The 17,220-nt window shown below is 40.4% G+C and overlaps 1 protein-coding gene across 1 annotated transcript in view; it reads left to right on the forward strand.

The window, feature by feature from the left end:
* The first annotated feature begins 2,916 nt into the window (after window positions 1–2,916).
* Window positions 2,917–17,220, forward strand: part of LOC137982847 (sodium-coupled monocarboxylate transporter 1-like) — a 16,702-nt gene continuing 2,398 nt past the window's right edge. Inside the window, exons 1-14 of the mRNA XM_068830001.1 lie at window positions 2,917–3,393; window positions 4,236–4,301; window positions 4,418–4,469; window positions 4,693–4,760; window positions 4,881–5,035; window positions 5,448–5,588; window positions 7,093–7,222; window positions 7,324–7,412; window positions 7,959–8,083; window positions 8,303–8,370; window positions 8,547–8,633; window positions 9,043–9,212; window positions 9,592–9,719; window positions 9,949–10,064. Of these exons, the coding sequence (XP_068686102.1) occupies window positions 3,037–3,393; window positions 4,236–4,301; window positions 4,418–4,469; window positions 4,693–4,760; window positions 4,881–5,035; window positions 5,448–5,588; window positions 7,093–7,222; window positions 7,324–7,412; window positions 7,959–8,083; window positions 8,303–8,370; window positions 8,547–8,633; window positions 9,043–9,212; window positions 9,592–9,719; window positions 9,949–10,064 (1,752 nt within the window). The 5' untranslated portion in view covers window positions 2,917–3,036. The remainder of the gene's footprint in view (window positions 3,394–4,235; window positions 4,302–4,417; window positions 4,470–4,692; window positions 4,761–4,880; window positions 5,036–5,447; window positions 5,589–7,092; window positions 7,223–7,323; window positions 7,413–7,958; window positions 8,084–8,302; window positions 8,371–8,546; window positions 8,634–9,042; window positions 9,213–9,591; window positions 9,720–9,948; window positions 10,065–17,220) is intronic.

The following is a 17,220-nucleotide window of genomic DNA, read 5'->3' on the forward strand; positions in this document are numbered from 1 at the left end:
CAGTATGGCCTCTTTTTCAAAGCAAGTTCAAGCGCGGAAAGTTTATGGAAATTAAAAGGCGGCAATTAATTAAAGGGATGGGTGGGTCCCTTAAAAGAGTAGCGAATGGTACAATATAGAGGTAGTCACTTTTTTCATTATATTACTGCAGTATGGTATTTGAATGGGGATTGTTCGCTCATTTGCCTTAACTGCTGAGGAAGTCATAGCCTGGAAAAGTTTTAGGGATAATTTTAAATGAACGTGGAAATGAACAAGTTATTTAAGTCGAAGAATACACGTGTAATATACCGCAGCAAATAAATTTGAGAACTCTTGCTTACTGTGACTTTTATGATATTGCGGACTCCGAAGTTAACTTTCACAAACGGTTTCGCTTTTACAAATCATGTTTGAAGCGACAGTGGGCGGACTTTTGAACATGATGAAGTGGATCAAAGTCATCCGATGACAATGCTGTTGTGATCCTGAAACCCGTTCGGCTTCAGTAGGGATCTTAAGCACGCGCGTTTTTGAGACGCGGACGGCAACCGGAAGTGGGTTGTTTTCCCTTTAAACTTGCCTTCACACAACCACATTCACATTGCTAAGTATCTTTTCTCCATTAGTGATGATAAGTATAAAAGTCTTGGAGACACTACTGTTCTGGCACTCGAAATGTTCTCTTCCGGTTCCCGTCCGCGTCTCAAAAATGCGCGTGCTTAAGCTCCCTAATAGGGACGGCGGAGCCGAGGGTGCTTTCCCCCCCACCCCCCAATTTCAAGCAAAGTTGCATTTCCGAGCTTCAAGATTTTAAAACGTTCTAGCGGAGAATTCCCCCAGAACCCCCTACAAGTTAGCGTCTCCACCGTCCCTGTTTATACCTTCCTTCTAACCGATTCGTTGCAAAGACACAGGATCCCACTTATATTACAAGAGTCTTGACTTTGTTCGAAGGATTTTTACCCTTTTTACTTTAAAGTTCACAGTATTTAACGTTTGTTTTTTTTTTATGTTACAATATCTTGGTCAGTACATGCAATCGTCGTTTTGCTGTTTAGTCTGATTTATGCTCAGTCGGTTGTCGTTATCTCCTACCTGTGTTTTCATATCCAGTGTTTTCCCAATCCCGACGCTTGGTCCGTTATTCCTATTTTCCTGTTAATCCAGATTCCAGCAAATTTATAACTTGGGCGGAGATCCTGTAACATTCCACTCTAAAAATGCAAAAGGAACTTGGTCATGTGGTAAATTTGCATGCACCATAAATAAGTTATTAAACTTTGCAATTGGTTTGTTTTTTCTGGTCCTGAAAAAACGTCTAAAGATCGATTTTAAGAGCAGATCTCAGTCTCAAAAAACTGCTTTTCGGACCCAAAAAGTTTTCGATGCCTTCGAGAAAAAAGCAAGTCTACAAAATAACGAAGAGTGCAAGCCTCCCCAAGGATTTCCATCTTTTTGAAATTAAGTCAAGGAAGACTGAACTGACGACCAGTGGCGCCTATAACCTGCAACCAGGCTTCATGTGTTTGAGTTGGATCACGTTTTGCTCTTTCTCCTTCTTCTGGAATTTTAAATTTCCTGATTTTTTTTTCTGTTAAAATGTTATGTTTCGGGTCCAACCTTTAGATTCGACTCCACCACTATCACTACAAGCAAAAGTTTCAAAATGGGACCAAACAGTGAAGTGTTGTTTCGTTTTCCAACAGTATTCTATAGACCACAGGTGGCCCAAGCTCAAAATGTGAGCATCTGTTCTGTACTATGATGAAATGTTAAATGAAACGAATCATTTATTGAACTGCGGATATGGAATCAAGTGAAGCTATGGTCCTTGCAGTTGCAGTTATGAACGCAATTTTAGCAATTGCGTGGAGGGAGAAGCGTGAAAATTTCAGTCATAACTGCAAGGATCATATCTTGACTTGATTTTATATCTGCAATTCAACATATGATTCGTTTCATATATCATTTCATCGTTGATTCATTCATCGTGGGAACATTTGAACCCACACTTGAAATGACCAGCTCACAACATCGGTGACTTCATAGCTCAGTTGGTTAGAGCGTCGCACTGGCATCGCCAGTGTTCAAACGATGGATAGCGCTATATGCCGGATAAATCACTATCCAGTGGATAAATCATAGCGAAACCAATTGCGCTATCCAATGGATAGTGATTTATCCGGTGGATAGCACTGTCCACCTTTTGAACTACTGGGGCCAGAATTTTTCAGGCTTCTCCACGCATTGCTAAATTGCGTTTATAACTGCAAGGATCATAGCTTCACTTGTACTGTAAAATATTATGCAAGAGTTGAAATGTAAGGATTCCTATGGGGACAACAGTTTTTCTCAAAATTCGAAAAAACTATTTACGATTTAAAATAAAAAATACCTTACCTTGCTTCAGTCTTGTGTTTCTTTGTCTCTGGTAAGGTTTCTGGGTCGATGAAGTGCGATTTAGGTTAAAGGAAAGGAAAGAAAAGGAACTTTATTCTAGGGTCTAGTCGTTCTAGTGTTAGAGCTATAATTGGGAACACTGGAAACTGAAATAAAAGGAAAGGAATTTATTTGAGTGTCTAGTCGATGTAGCGCTGGAGCACTAATTGGGGACACTGTAAAGTGAAATTAACAATCAACACGAATCAAGTCAAATGTTGGTTTTTGAGGAGAGGGGAAACCGGAGTACCCGGAGAAAACCTCTCGGTGCAGAGTAGAGAACCAACAAACTCAACCCACATATGACGCCGAGTCGAGGAATCGAACCCCGGGCCACATCGGTGGGAGGCGAGTGCTCTCACCACTGCGCCATCCCTGCATTTTTCACCATTTGTTAATTGTTCAATTCGTGCAAAAGTATTGATAAACTAAGAAAAGAGTGAGCGAAAGACTGGGACAAAGCTATGAGGCACGCATGTAAATCGCGCGCGATAATGAGACTTTTTAGAGTTCTAGTAATGAAGTACTCAATTTCTCATGACTCTTTCAAATACCCACGTCTTATCACGGTCCATTCATATAGTGATCTTGTCTGTATTGTAGTAGTGTATAGTAATGGCGTCGATTGAAATGGACAAAAAAGTGCAATTTGGCGTCATAGATTTTGTCGTTTTCGGAGTTATGTTACTCCTTTCAGCTGTCATCGGAATATACCATGCTTTTACTGGAGGGAAGCAACGAACAACAAAAGAATTTCTCTTTGCAAACCGCGGCATGATGGGGATACCAGTGGCTCTTTCTCTGATAGCATCGTTTATGTCAGCGATTACGATTCTTGGTGTTCCATCTGAAATTTATTCTTTTGGTACCCAGTACTGGCTTATTGTTGCATCGTATGTTATTTTATTTCCAAGTGTAGCGTTGATATTTGTTCCAGTGTTTCGCGCTGTGGATATTTCCAGTTCGTATGAGGTGAGTTAGGAATTTGTCTACAGCGTTGCCCTCGTGTGTAAAACTAATATTGATCATCTACAAAATACTGAATTTTCTTCATTCGTTGATTTTTTTATTTTATTTTGAAGTATAAACTTGCCACGAGTGTTTTATCTTCTCTTCTTTATCCCGTATTCATACCTTTTTAGTCCTTTGATTTTTATTTTGGAAATCCACGTGGTTGGCTTATAATTGATCAAAGTCCACATAACCCTTATGTGAAACAGAAATGTCAAGTCTCCTGCCATGGTACCTAAAAATGAAATGATCAACAAGGTACCGATAAGGCCTCCAGTTGCAATAGGAACTCAAGGAATCGTGTTACATATATTCCTTGGGATAATTGGTCAGATCAAAAGTAAATAAATAAATAAATAAATAAATAAATAATAAAAAAAAAAAAATAATAATAATCATAATAATCATAATAATAATCATAATAATAATAATAATCAGGTCAGGTCAAAAGAGATTGGTGTGGTCCAGTTGCATTTTTCCTTTCATTTTTCCACATGTGAATGAGATAGTGAGCAGTGGGGGAAGAATCCATAGTGTATTAGTTTCAAGCAGTTTTCAAGACAAAAAAATGGCATGCAAAAAGTCTGAATTCGTCATGGAAAATCCACTCTTCTGGTTAATTGCTGTCCTAATAAATCCCATTAATTTTAATGTCTGATAACATTTCATTGGCATTTGTGAGTTGAACCATAGGGTCATTTGCCATCGCATTTTTGCTAAATATTTTTACCTGTATGCAACGTATTTAGCTAAACTTTAAGAGTAATAACGCAATGTACAAACAATTCAAACTCTCTTTGTAGTACTTGGAAAAGAGATTTTCGTTTGGAATTCGAATCCTTGGAAGCATATGTTTCATCATTCAAACGGTAAGTTGGCTGTTTGTGTAAGCTTTCACAGTTATTAGAAATGCTGTTAGTTGTACGTTTTCTTCAGTGTATTGGTTTCAAAAAGAGTATCTTCTGTATAATAATTATTTTTTCAGTCTCTTTATATGGCCATTGTAGTGTATGGACCAGCCATAGCCTTGGAAGCAGGTTAGTTAATAGTTACATGTATATAAATTAAGAAGATTCTTCTGAGACAAAAGATCAGAATAAGTTCTATTTTTTTCATAGATTCTTTCAATCATTCCTCCCTTCGGTTTTTTGGAAACTTATTCTCTACTTCATTTACTCCTTTATCATTCACTCACTAGATAAGTTCATTCCTTCACATCTTTCTTTTTATTTCACATATACATTTATTTATTTTCCACAGTGACAGGATTTCCAGTTTGGGCATCTATTGTCTCTATTGGCATTGTCTGTACATTTTACACAACCATCGTAAGTGTTGACTGCTGAGTTTTTTTCAATGATGATAATATTTTTTGCCTGACATCAGTCATTTGGGCCAAGAGGTTTTATTTTGAATATTTATCTTTATAATGTAATTTTATTTTTAAGGGTGGAATAAAAGCAGTAATCTGGAATGATGTGTTTCAAGCTGTTGTGATGTTAGGTGGTCTTGTTGCAGTACTCATAGTCGGAGTGCACAAAGTTGGAGGCTTTGGAAATGTGTGGGATCGTCTAGATAAAGGAAAAAGACTTAATTTTATTGAGTAAGGTTATGATTTAATAATTCCGTCATCTAATCCCAGTGTTTTCCTGTGCAATGAAGGACATACCTACATGTAACTATTATTTATAAGACAGGAAACATGTATGCATTCAGTTATGTGCCAGGGCTTCCTCACTGGGAATTGACGATTTATTTGGATGAAGATTTGCCTCAATCAAAGTTAACAAAGGGAATTCTTGCAAAGTTGAACTCTGAAAGGGTGAATAGGGCAAAAGTTGGCATGGTTGGATTGTGCTAGTCACTGACCACCCTTTTCTGCCCTCTTCTTTAATCTTAGGGCCTTCCGTTCTTCTAATATACAGACTTGCATGTTCTGCATGTTTCAAGTTTAACAGGAACACAAAGCATAATATGTTTTCCATTACTAATACACATTTCTTTCACTTTGGAAGTCTAAACCCGGACCCTACTCAGCGTCTGTCAATATGGAGTTTGGTTATAGGGGGAGCATTTGGTTTGTTTCCACTCTGGGCTGTTAATCAGACTGCAGTTCAACGATTTCTGGCAGCCAAGTCTAATAAAGAAGCTAAACTGTAAGTTGTTGTCTCAGTTTTTGTCTTAGCACGATGAGTTCTCTGATATCATTGTTGAAACTTTTCTCAAGCTTCATCCTTTTGGACAGTAACTACAACAAAAGGCAGCACCCAGCAATATCCCCTCCCCTTTCTCCACCCAAAGCAATGTTTTTTCACAGAAAAGTGGAAATAACCAAGCTATTACATCGTCATTAAATTTTAGGCGTTTAAGCAAAGCCGACGCATATGGCAATGAAAACGTGAAGTCCAAAATATAACTTAGGGCTATCACAAGTATTTTGCAATTATTCTGCCTTGTTCACCTTGTACAATACAGGCGGCTGAGCTATTCTAACTGGATGGGTACAAACGGTTTTAAAGTCATTACAGAAAAAGACTGTTTCATTGTTATATGCCCACATAATTTGTTGTCAAAACCTAAAATTTGGTGATTTAACATTGTTGTTTTGTCGAGTACGGCAGAGAAATACATGGAAATTCTTGTTGCACATATTTTTCTTCTTGTAACCAATAATATTCTTGCTTTGTGGCGTAGCTGTAGGTGTTGTCTTTGCGTACACTCCCTATTGTTTGGGGGAGAACGGGAAAGTGTAACACAAAGATTTACTTCAGGGAGATACAAATTATGTACATGTCACTTGTTTAGATAAGTAGATGGAAGTAAAAAGTGCCTCAATATTATTTTGTCCTGGATTGTAAATAGGTTGGATCTTTAAAGAAACCCAGATGGTGGTTGTTGATAAAAAGTCCTAAATTAAGTCCTCTAAATTCTTCTAGTGTGGTGGAATTTTAGGCAGCGAAAACTTGGTTTCAGATGGTTAAATTAGCGGGCTGCCAGCACTTAGTAACATCTCAAAAGCACTGTATTCCACAGTGATTTTTCAACACTTTAAATGTTATGGCTTTGATCATTTGGTTTCAGAGTAGAACCTGTAAGCTAAGGAGTTGTTTTAAGGACGGTGCCTACTAATTCAAAGGTATTTTTGCACGGTTTACTGAATATGTGGGAAAAGCAGATCTTAACAAGTATTATTGAAATCCAAAAATAAAATTGGGGGTAACAATGCATTTTTCAAAGATAATTAATCAACAAATTATATTTGTAAAAATCTTTAAAATACAAAGCAATGTATGGCATTCTTTGCCAAATTGAACTGTTAATTATCTCTGAAAAATGCATGGTTACCCCCAGTTTTCTTTTTGGATACTAAGAGCACTTGCTAAGTTCTGCCTTCTCCGCATAGTTTTGAACATGCAAAAGTTTCCCTGTATTGATAAGCACTGCCGATAGGAAATGTGAGTACCTCGAGATGCGCAGAACATATGAACAATAACAACAGTAGGCACCGTCCTTAATAGCTATACTTTCAACAGTTTTTTGCATAAGTCCTTTCTCTGTCGTAAATGTAGAAACTGCCCCTCGTCCCCCTTACTTTTAGATGCTTAATGAAATCAGGGTGCTTTCTTTCAAGCATTGATTCTTTCACTTTGTTAAATGCAGGGCTGTTTGGATCAATTTGCCCCTAAGTATATTTGCTGTTTCTCTGTGTGCTCTTTGTGGGTGTGTGATTTATGCATTTTATGCTGACTGTGATCCCATTTCAAGCAACCTAATCAAGAAGGGTGATCAGGTAATTTGATATTATTTGCCACACTTGCAGCACATTCATTGACTTATTTGTAAAAAGATTTTAATACAGACTTCACTGATTCCAATGTTATTGTCTTTTAGATTCTGCCATATTTTGTGATGCACGTATTGGGATCCTTCTATGTTATACCCGGCTTATTTATGGCTTGTTTGTTCAGTGGGACACTCAGGTACACTTATGGTACTCTTTGTCGATGTGCCTGGCTAATTTATACAATGTAATGATATTATTGTCGACATTTTGTTACTGTAGAAATCCGTAAAGCACCAGCATGGAATGGTCTTTGACTGAAGCCTTCAACTCACCAAAGCCTTTTGACATTTGCTTTAAAAGTCACACTTTTCCTGAACAAAATCATCATCACACTTTCACTTCTTACAATTCCACCTTCCATTTTCTTCTCATAGTCACCAAAAAACATCCATTGGGGTAACAATGGTAAGCAAATATCTCGGGTGTCTACTTGAGAAAAAAAAAACATTCTTTTGTTATTTGGAAGGAAACTGGAATATCTCAAGAAAGACCCTCCGAGAAGGGTAGATAACCAACACAAACTTGGCCACGTGTATGGTGTCATCACCAGAATTTGAAGGTCGTATTGGTGGGAAGAAATTACACTGCTTTTTAGGCACAGCTGTCAAAGCTAATGAAACTTTTTAGTTTGCATGAAGTGTTTTCATACTTTGTATTTTTATTTCAATTATTGTTGTTACAGCACAGTTTCCTCTGGACTCAACTCACTGGCAGCAGTTGTATTGGAAGATTTCATGAAGCCTTTATGGGCATACAGAAGAAAAGAACTCACAGAGATAGAAGCTACACTCTATTCAAAGTTGCTTGGTGGGTTTATAAGGAGCTTCGTCACTGTACTGAATAAGGAGTAGAAAACAGTGGTTTCTCATGTGTTGTAATATGTGGTTTTTCACTAACCATGAACAAAGTATCTTGTTGCTTGACAAGAAACTGGTTGGGAGGACCTGCATTTTGATGTCAGTAATCATGTACTGTTCATCACAACACAGATGACAACAAAAATTTAATGTATATTCTATATTACAGCTTTGGGATTTGGTGTAGGGACAGTGGCTCTTTCATTCCTTGCTACTCAGATGGGTGCAATACTGCAGGTTTGTGACACTTCCAGTTACTTCATTGCTTTCTTATTTTAGGCCTCGTAATGAAAGCCCTGTATTGTCCTTTGTGAAAGACAGTCTCCATGTCTGTTGCAACCAAGTGTTGCTACATGAGAAAAGCAATTACATGACTAATATTTTTTGGTGTGTGTTCCTTTGTTTTTCACTAGACATTCTACAGTGTGTTTGGTGTTGTTGGAGGTCCTGTTGTTGGAGTGTTTTGCCTTGGAATGTTCACTCGCCGTGCAAACTCTAGGGTACGTCATAATTTGTAGTTTTTGTTGCCATTGTTTGTAGCACATGGGTCAACCTCATTCCCAGGGTTCTCTCCTACTCTTGGGGAAGAGGTAGACCCTGGGAACGAGGTTGCACATGGGTCTGTTTTTAGTTTGGAGACTTTTTATGTCTTTTGTTTCCCTAATGTTTACCTTAGAAGTTTGTGGTAAACATCTTCCCAATAATAATAATAATAATAATGATGATGATGATGATGATGATGATGATGATGATGATGATGATGATGATGATATTATTATGATATTAGTATTATTATAATTTGTTGTACTTTTGTGGCAAGGGAATAAATCAACTTATGAAATAATTACTATTCTTTTTGATCTCTGTGAAGAGCATTTGCTTGAACAGATTTTATTTTTACCCCACCAGGGAGCATGGATTGGTCTGGCAATGGGCTTTGCTATTGGCCTTTGGATAGGTATTGGTGCAAAAGTGTACCCTCCACCTGTCTCTAAGGCCCCTGTATCTACCATGGGATGTACTGCAGCCACGTCCATAAACACTACTATCAGCGTCTTGACAGCTGGTAACACAACAAGGTAAATAAGGGCGCTTTCCTTTTGTCAGGACTGGCCGGCCAGACTCGTCAGTTTGCAAAGAAAATGCAACAATTTGAAGGAACACTTGCGGGATAATCCTTCACATTCTTCTGGAGAAGTACATATCATCCTCAAAACGAGTTAATTTGCAGGCGTTGTAGAGTTAGTCCTTCCAAATGTCTGGTCTGGCCGGTCAATCCTGTCAAATGGAAAGCACCTTAAGATTGAACTCTGATGGTTCAAGGGTTCGTTGGTCTCCTTGCTATGCCTACCGTGCCCTCCCCCTCCACCCCCTACCCCCAAGCACAATTGTCTAGTTTGTAGGATGAGATGATGATCAGGTGATTTCTCTTGATTTTTTCTTTTTGTTTTCTGTTAGTACCCCGCCAATTCCGACCACAGAGTATGAAGGCCTTGTAATTTACCGCCTGTCTTGGCTGTGGTACAGTTTCGTGTGTTTTGTTGTTACATATTTGACTGGGTACATTGTCAGCGTTGTATGGCCAGGTGAGTAAGGTTATTCGTGTCTTCTCATGGAGTTTGCTTAATATTGCACCTGTGATCATGGGACTGAAAAAGTGTGACTTAAAAATTTTCACCTTTCGCGTCGTCATGACGCCATACAAATGTGTCACGTGCTGTAAGTTGCTTCTTTAATTAATAAAACTTCTGGACGGTGTTATGGAAGTCTTGTGAATTGGAGCGCCTTTACTAACAAAATGTTTTCCACCCTTAGGTGAACACGAGAGTTATGAAGTGGATTCCAGGCTCCTGTTCAAAATCGAATACTGTTTACCAGAATGTAATTCAAAAAGGTCACGTGAACATTGTTTGCCTGTGGATCAAGATGAGGTTGGTTAATTTTCTGTTCAAAAAATCGAAATCGTTGTTTTGGTGTTGTTTGCAAGGCCCTTTTTGGACCTCCCTCGTTAGCAGATCAGGAGGCGTTTGTTACAACTGCCTTCGTGATTTGTTTTAATACACAGCAATCCATTTCATCAGCGCGAATGACTCTTGGTCGCCGTCTTGACATTTTCGGATCCACCAATTTGTTTTAAACGCGTTTCCATATAGGTTTCGGATCGTAAAAATGATCTTTAAAGGAGCTTTAATTGGCTGAAAAGGTAGAAAAAAAATCATGAAAACTTATTTGATTTTACCTAATTTCAGGCCTGTTTCTTAATATACCAAGCAACTTTACAAGTTAGGGTGAGACAATTTTCAGGCTTCCATGAGAAGCAGCTTCCTTCCGTTCGCCGTGTCACTTTAACTCGACTTTCATTGATTTTTGGCTAAACGCAAATTTCAGCCTGACGTTTGTCAAAGACGCGAGGCGAAATCTCTCTAATACCTCCTTGAGTTCGATGTACGAAAACGCCGTGACTTGACTATATCCACGAAGTCCCTTGGTCATGGTCTTCTGACATACAACCAGAGAAGAGAACAAGCAAACTGAATCCACATGACGGCGAGTCTGGAAGCGAACCCGGGCCCCATTGGTGGGAGGTGAGTGCTCTCACCACTGCACCATCCCTGCACAAGAAAGCCGGTTTGCCCCGAAACACAACTGATAGAGATACTTCCTATGCCGACACACTGAAACTCGCCGAGGTGTCTTTCGATGATCACGTAACCGTGGCAATGTGGCCCGGGTTGGATTCCCAGACGGCGTCATATTTGGGTTGAATTTGTTGGTTCTGTACTCCCCTCAAAAACCTACATTTGATTTGATGTGTGTTAATTTGTTTAGTGATGAAATGGTATATGAAATGTGATTCGCACTTCGCGCGTTAAGTTCTTTCGCTTACTGGTTTAATGTATGCAACTATTCTTGCAATTTATTTATCACAGCAAGTTTACGTGAGTTGAAAGGTGACAACTAATTAGAAATTCAGAAATATATAAATCGACACTGTACTGCAAACGCGCAAATCGCTTTTTTACTTACCTCCGATCAAGAACGTTAAAGACAGTCAACAGAAGAAATCAAACCATAAGATCGTGTAGATTAGAAGATACAAATTGTAAGTATATATTCACGAAATCAGTTCCATTCCTTTTTAGCCTATCTTCGGCATTCTAAAACATTAATCTACTTGTGTAATATTTTTCTTTCAGTCGACTAGTTCAACGACTTACAACTAGTACGGATAAAAGTCTAAAAATCTACAGGGTCTTGGCGTGATCCTGCCATAAAATAGTGCCTCGAACGTAGGTGCGATTCAGTCGAAATTTGTCCATAGGATCCCGTCAAATCAATGCTGTAAATCATCCACGCCGAAGATACCGAATCGCCGAACTTTGCATCGAGCCTACAAAGATGCCGCCTAAAGTAGACGCAAGGACCCTCGCAGGGAAAATGGAAAACGCGGTAACGATCTTCTACGAATTAATAGAAGAATTTGAAATAATCTTTTCTGTGAGGCCAGAGTTAAAAACCTTAGAGGCAGCATTCAATCAAGTGGAGACAAGATACAGGTTCATCAAGAAGCAACAAGAAACCATTTTAGACAGATTGGTTGATGAAGGTATTACCGCGGAGGAGGAACCATTGTTGACAACAAAGAAACTTGGAGACAAAGTAAAAGCTGATTTCCTTCAGATTGCCTTAAAATTTGCTGCCTATCAAAAGGAACAAGATTCCACGAAAACGTCTTCAAAAGACTCTGAAACGTTGAAGACCTTGACAGCTTCAATGTCATCCATGACATCAGCAGTGACGAAAATGGCGGACACCTTAAGGTCAAAACCAAACACTAGTGGTCTGCAACGATTACCGGTACCAACATGGGACGGCAGTCGCAGATCCTATGCTACCTGGAGAAAAGAATTCAATCATTGGATGACGAAATACGATCAAGATAAAGATGAACAACTGCAACGGTTCCGAAATGCATTGCCGAGAGGATCGTGGTGGTCTGACCAGGTAAAAACTTGCAAAACCATTGATAGCGCGTGGAGTATATTGGACACAGAATTTGCAGACAAACGTAAACTAATGGACGAACTGCTCCTCGAAATAAATAGCCTTAAGCCCGTAAAACGAGACTCCAGGTCGTTCACGCACTTCGCCACGACAGTATCATCCTACGCGAATGATATGGAAGATAATGGATGTCCGGTGTTGGAGTCTTCGGAAGCGCCATTTCTTATGTCTCAACTTTTGTCCAAGCTCGATCCGAACGATAATTCTCATTTTGGAAGAGAAATGAAAAGAGAAGGTAAAGAGGAAACTGTCAGTAACCTCATCACCTGGTTGCACGTAGAATCAAGTGTCCGCTCAAGGGGCAAGAATAACACCGTGTCTGAAGACAGAAACGAGAGTCGCCGATACAGGACCCCAAGTAAAACTGAGAACAATGCCGCAAGTGGCGAAGAACCCGATGATGACACCTGTCCACTTAACTGTAAAACAAAACATCACCTCGCTGCCTGTCCTGTGTTCCAGGAGTTAGCTATCAGTCAGAGATGGGAGATTGTAAAGCAACATTGGCGATGTCGTAAATGCCTTAGAAAGCATCATACAAGCAACTGCAGGAAACCAGACGGTTCAACATGCGACAAATGCAGAAAAAATCATCACCGTTCTCTTCATAATGACAAGATTGGTGAAACAAGCTCAAGTCCAAATCCAAGAGCATCTTCTTTCCAAAGTCAGTGCCAGGCCCCCTCGAGTACATCAAATGGTAACATCCAAGAAAATGCTGTTCATCACAAAGAAAAGTTAAAGCTCATGACTGGTTTGTGCCCTGTTCAAAAAGTTGGAGTCATGAACGGAAACGGAGAATTTGTTGAAGTCCTTGCGATGTTAGACTCTGGATCCAATACCAGTCTTCTCTCAAAGAATGCAGCCAGACGACTTGGGTTGAGTGGATCAGCAACACATCTGACCATGAATTTGGCTGGTGGGAAGAAGAAAAGTGAAGCATCACAGATAATCGACATCACTGTTGCCTCACCTGCTGACGAGGATATTAAGAAGACCCTTCAAGTGTACACTGTTACAAGGCCCTGCAGTAAAGCAAAAACGCTTTCCAAAGAATTAGTGCGACACTACCCTCATCTCAAGCACGTTTGTGATAAACTACACCTTTCGGGTGGCGCCATAGATCTCCTTGTCGGTACAGACTTTGTAGAAGCCTTCATTGATATCCACACAGTGTCCGGAGAGCCAGGGGAACCTGTTGCGAAACGAAACTGTTTTGGTTGGTACGTTATGGGACAGTTTGAAAAGAACAACTCTACTACTTCAATAATTCAGTCGGTTGAAATCAGAACAGCAAATGTCGTAGACGACATCAAAGAACTTCTTCACCAAGATCTCCTTGGCGTCAAACCGACCAACCTTTGTACGTGTAGCGAAAACGAGATACGCGAAAGCAAGTTCGTTAAGTCCCTCGCAGCCTCAACTACCCTGGTTGACGGAAGAATACAAGTTAAGATGCCCTGGACGGAAGCGGGCCCTCCCAAACAAAGTAACTATGGCATCGCACTGAAAAGGCTGTTTTCCACGGAGAGGTCATTCCAGAAAAAGGGGTGTCTCGATGTTGTCAATGAGGAAGTCCAAAAGCTTTTAGAGCAGGACTACGTGATTCAAGTCTCTCCTGACCAGATTGATCACAGCAAGCCTGAATGGTACTTACCCTTACAAGCCGTGTTCACACCGGAAAGAACGACAAAAGTTCGACTTGTCTTTGACTCATCTTCGAAAGGTCACGACGGTTTGTCCCTTAATGATTACCTAGAGAAAGGGCCAAACTACACCAACAGTCTCCTGGATGTTTTGGCAGCATGGAGATGGAACGAAGTAGCCTTTATCGGTGATATACGCAAAATGTTCAATCAAATCTTGGTTCATCCCGACGACCAGGTTTTCCACAGGTTCCTTTGGAGGAGTAAGATTAGCAACTCGCCAACAGTATACCAATGGCTCAGGTTGAACTTTGGAGATAAGCCAGCTCCCGACATAGCAACGAATGCCATCAACACACTAGCAAAGATATCTCAAGCCGAGTTCCCAGAAGCATCAAAAGAACTTCAAGACCATATGTACGTGGATGATATCGGAAGTTCCAAAGCAACTACAACGGAAGCAAAACAGATTATCAGCGACATTGACGCCATTCTTAAGAAAGGTCATTTCCAGATAAAAGCTTGGCATTCAAACCGTGCGGTGATTGACCAGTCCGACGGTGAACGCTGCGCAGATCTTCTTGGTCTAAGATGGAATAAACAAACAGACAAGTTTTCCCTGAAAAGGAACAAACTCGACCAGATGGACCTTTTGACTAAGAGACGTTGCCTGGGTCTTATTGGACAATTGTGGGATCCAATCGGTCTTGTGATGCCGGTAGCTATTAAATTTAGGATCGACTTGCAGGACTTATGGCATTCAGGCTACAATTGGGACGAAACCTTACCTACAGCAGTCACGAGCAAATGGATGGAGAATTTGCAAGCCATGAATCACCTCTTAACAGTCGAATTCGATCGCAAGTTAAAACCAAGCCACGCGATTGGGGTACCACAAATTCATGGATTCTGTGATGGTGGCGAAAAAGCTTACGGAGCGGTCATTTTCCTCCGATGGGAGTTAAAGAACGGAAGTTACAAGTGCGTTCCTGTTTTAGTCAAGTCCTTCGTAGCCCCACTAAAGAGAAAAACGATCCCGAGACTGGAGCTCATGGGCTGTTTAACACTTGCAAGGATATATGAAACTTGCAGAAAGTCTCTACAGTTCGCGAACATCCAAGACAGCAAGAGGATCTTCTGGGTGGACTCTTCTACTGTCCTTTCTTGGATTAAGACCCCATCACGTCAATTCAAACCTTTCGTATCAAGTCGAGTCGCAGAAATCCAAGAAACTGTTGGGGTGGAAGACTTCCGATACATCAGGTCAAAGTTCAATCCAGCCGACATTCTCACTAGAGGAATAGAGCCATCACAACTCGAAGACTGGATAAAGGGACCCTCTTTCCTGCAGTTACCCGAAGGACAATGGCCTAAATTTGAAGCTAGAGCCCCCATCGAACCTACAGCAAAAGCTGGTGTCTCGATGGAAGTGAAAATCGAGAAGACTAAAACGCCAATGCAACACGAAGCAGCCATAGCGGAATTTCAAACCAAAGTTGATCTGGATAAGTCTGAAGAAGATACTAACCCCGTTTTTCATCAACTGTTGAATACCTGTTCTACATTTTCAAAGATACGGAGAACACTCGCTTACGTTCGCCGATTTATTCAGAATGCGAGAAAAAAGAATGTTAGGACAGGTTCAATCACTGTTCAAGAATTGCAAGGCTCGGAGAAACAGCTATTCAAGTGGAGTCAGGCACACCTAGATCCCTCTGTCATTGACAAGAAATTAACTCCGAAGCTGGACGAAAACGGATTACTTCGAGCTCATGGACGACTCGAAGATGTCAGATCGCTGCCACAAGAATTAAGAAACCCAGTTATCCTTCCACGCGATCACCCTCTTGTCATCTTGCTATTACGTGACCTCCATGAAAGACGCGGACACTGTGGGTACAAAAGCCTAATTAACGAGGCAAGGAGAAAGTACTGGATCATTGGAGTTCGTGGTATGTCCAAAGCACTCACCACAAAGTGCATTACTTGTAGGAAGCTCCGAAAGAAGCCATTGGAACAACTCATGGGACAAATCCCATCCTTGCGAGTTGCAGTAGGCACCCCGCCATTCTTCAACACCGTCATGGACATGTTTGGACCATTGCACATCAAGCTTAATCGTAAAACGCTCAAGGAGGCCCAAGTAATCATTTTCACCTGCATGACAACAAGAGCTGTCCACTTAGAACTTGTGACCGACAAAACATCTGACGCTTTCTTGATGGCATTCCGTCGTTTCGCGAGTTTGCGTGGTCACCCGTGCATTTGCTGGTCCGACTGCGGGACAAATTTTGTAGGCGCACAAGGGTACTTAAAGGAAATAATGCAGAGTTGGAACGTCCCCAAGATTGAAGGTGTTCTATCTGAAGATTTCTCGTGCGATTTTAAATGGAAATGGAATACCCCTCATGCCAGTCATCAAAATGGCGTCGTGGAAACACTCATCAAGTCAGTCAGACAAAGTCTGAACGCTACATGCAAGAATCAAGCCTTTACCGAAGAGCAATGGAGAACATTTCTCGCGGAGACAACCTACGTCATCAATGGACGTCCTTTATACCCAAGTTCTGACAGCATATGGGAAAGCCCGCCAATTACTCCAAATGATATTCTAATAGGACATCATCTTTCAATTCCTCAACCAGAACCAGAAGAAAGGATCAACCCAAGACATCTCTTAAGAAGTACAGAAAATCGCGTGAACGAATTTTGGAGATGCTGGATGAGATACTTTGCGCCAAATCTACTTCCACGAAATAAGTGGTTTCGCACCAGAGAAAACCTTCAAGTCGACGACTTAGTTCTAGAGATAGACCCAAATCACAAAAGATCCCAATGGAAGATGGCGCAAGTCATTGCAACATACCCAGGAAACGATGGTTTGGTTAGGAAGACAAGAATAAAGACTCAGGACGGTGAATACGACAGGCCGATTCACAAGCTGTGTCTTTTAGCAACAAAAGACGAATTAAATGCGAACCTTTCTTAATCAAGGGAATACATAGACCAGCATTATGTAATAGACATTACGTTATTTGTGACATCTCGAGTCAATGAATACCGATTATGTTTAAGTCGTTGCTCAATTAGAGGTAACTTCTAATTTCCGCACTGGGGCGGAGTGATTCGCACTTCGCGCGTTAAGTTCTTTCGCTTACTGGTTTAATGTATGCAACTATTCTTGCAATTTATTTATCACAGCAAGTTTACGTGAGTTGAAAGGTGACAACTAATTAGAAATTCAGAAATATATAAATCGACACTGTACTGCAAACGCGCAAATCGCTTTTTTACTTACCTCCGATCAAGAACGTTAAAGACAGTCAACAGAAGAAATCAAACCATAAGATCGTGTAGATTAGAAGATACAAATTGT

The sequence above is a fragment of the Montipora foliosa genome, chromosome 13 (assembly GCF_036669935.1).
Source record: "Montipora foliosa isolate CH-2021 chromosome 13, ASM3666993v2, whole genome shotgun sequence".
NCBI classification, from domain to species: domain Eukaryota; kingdom Metazoa; phylum Cnidaria; class Anthozoa; order Scleractinia; family Acroporidae; genus Montipora; species Montipora foliosa.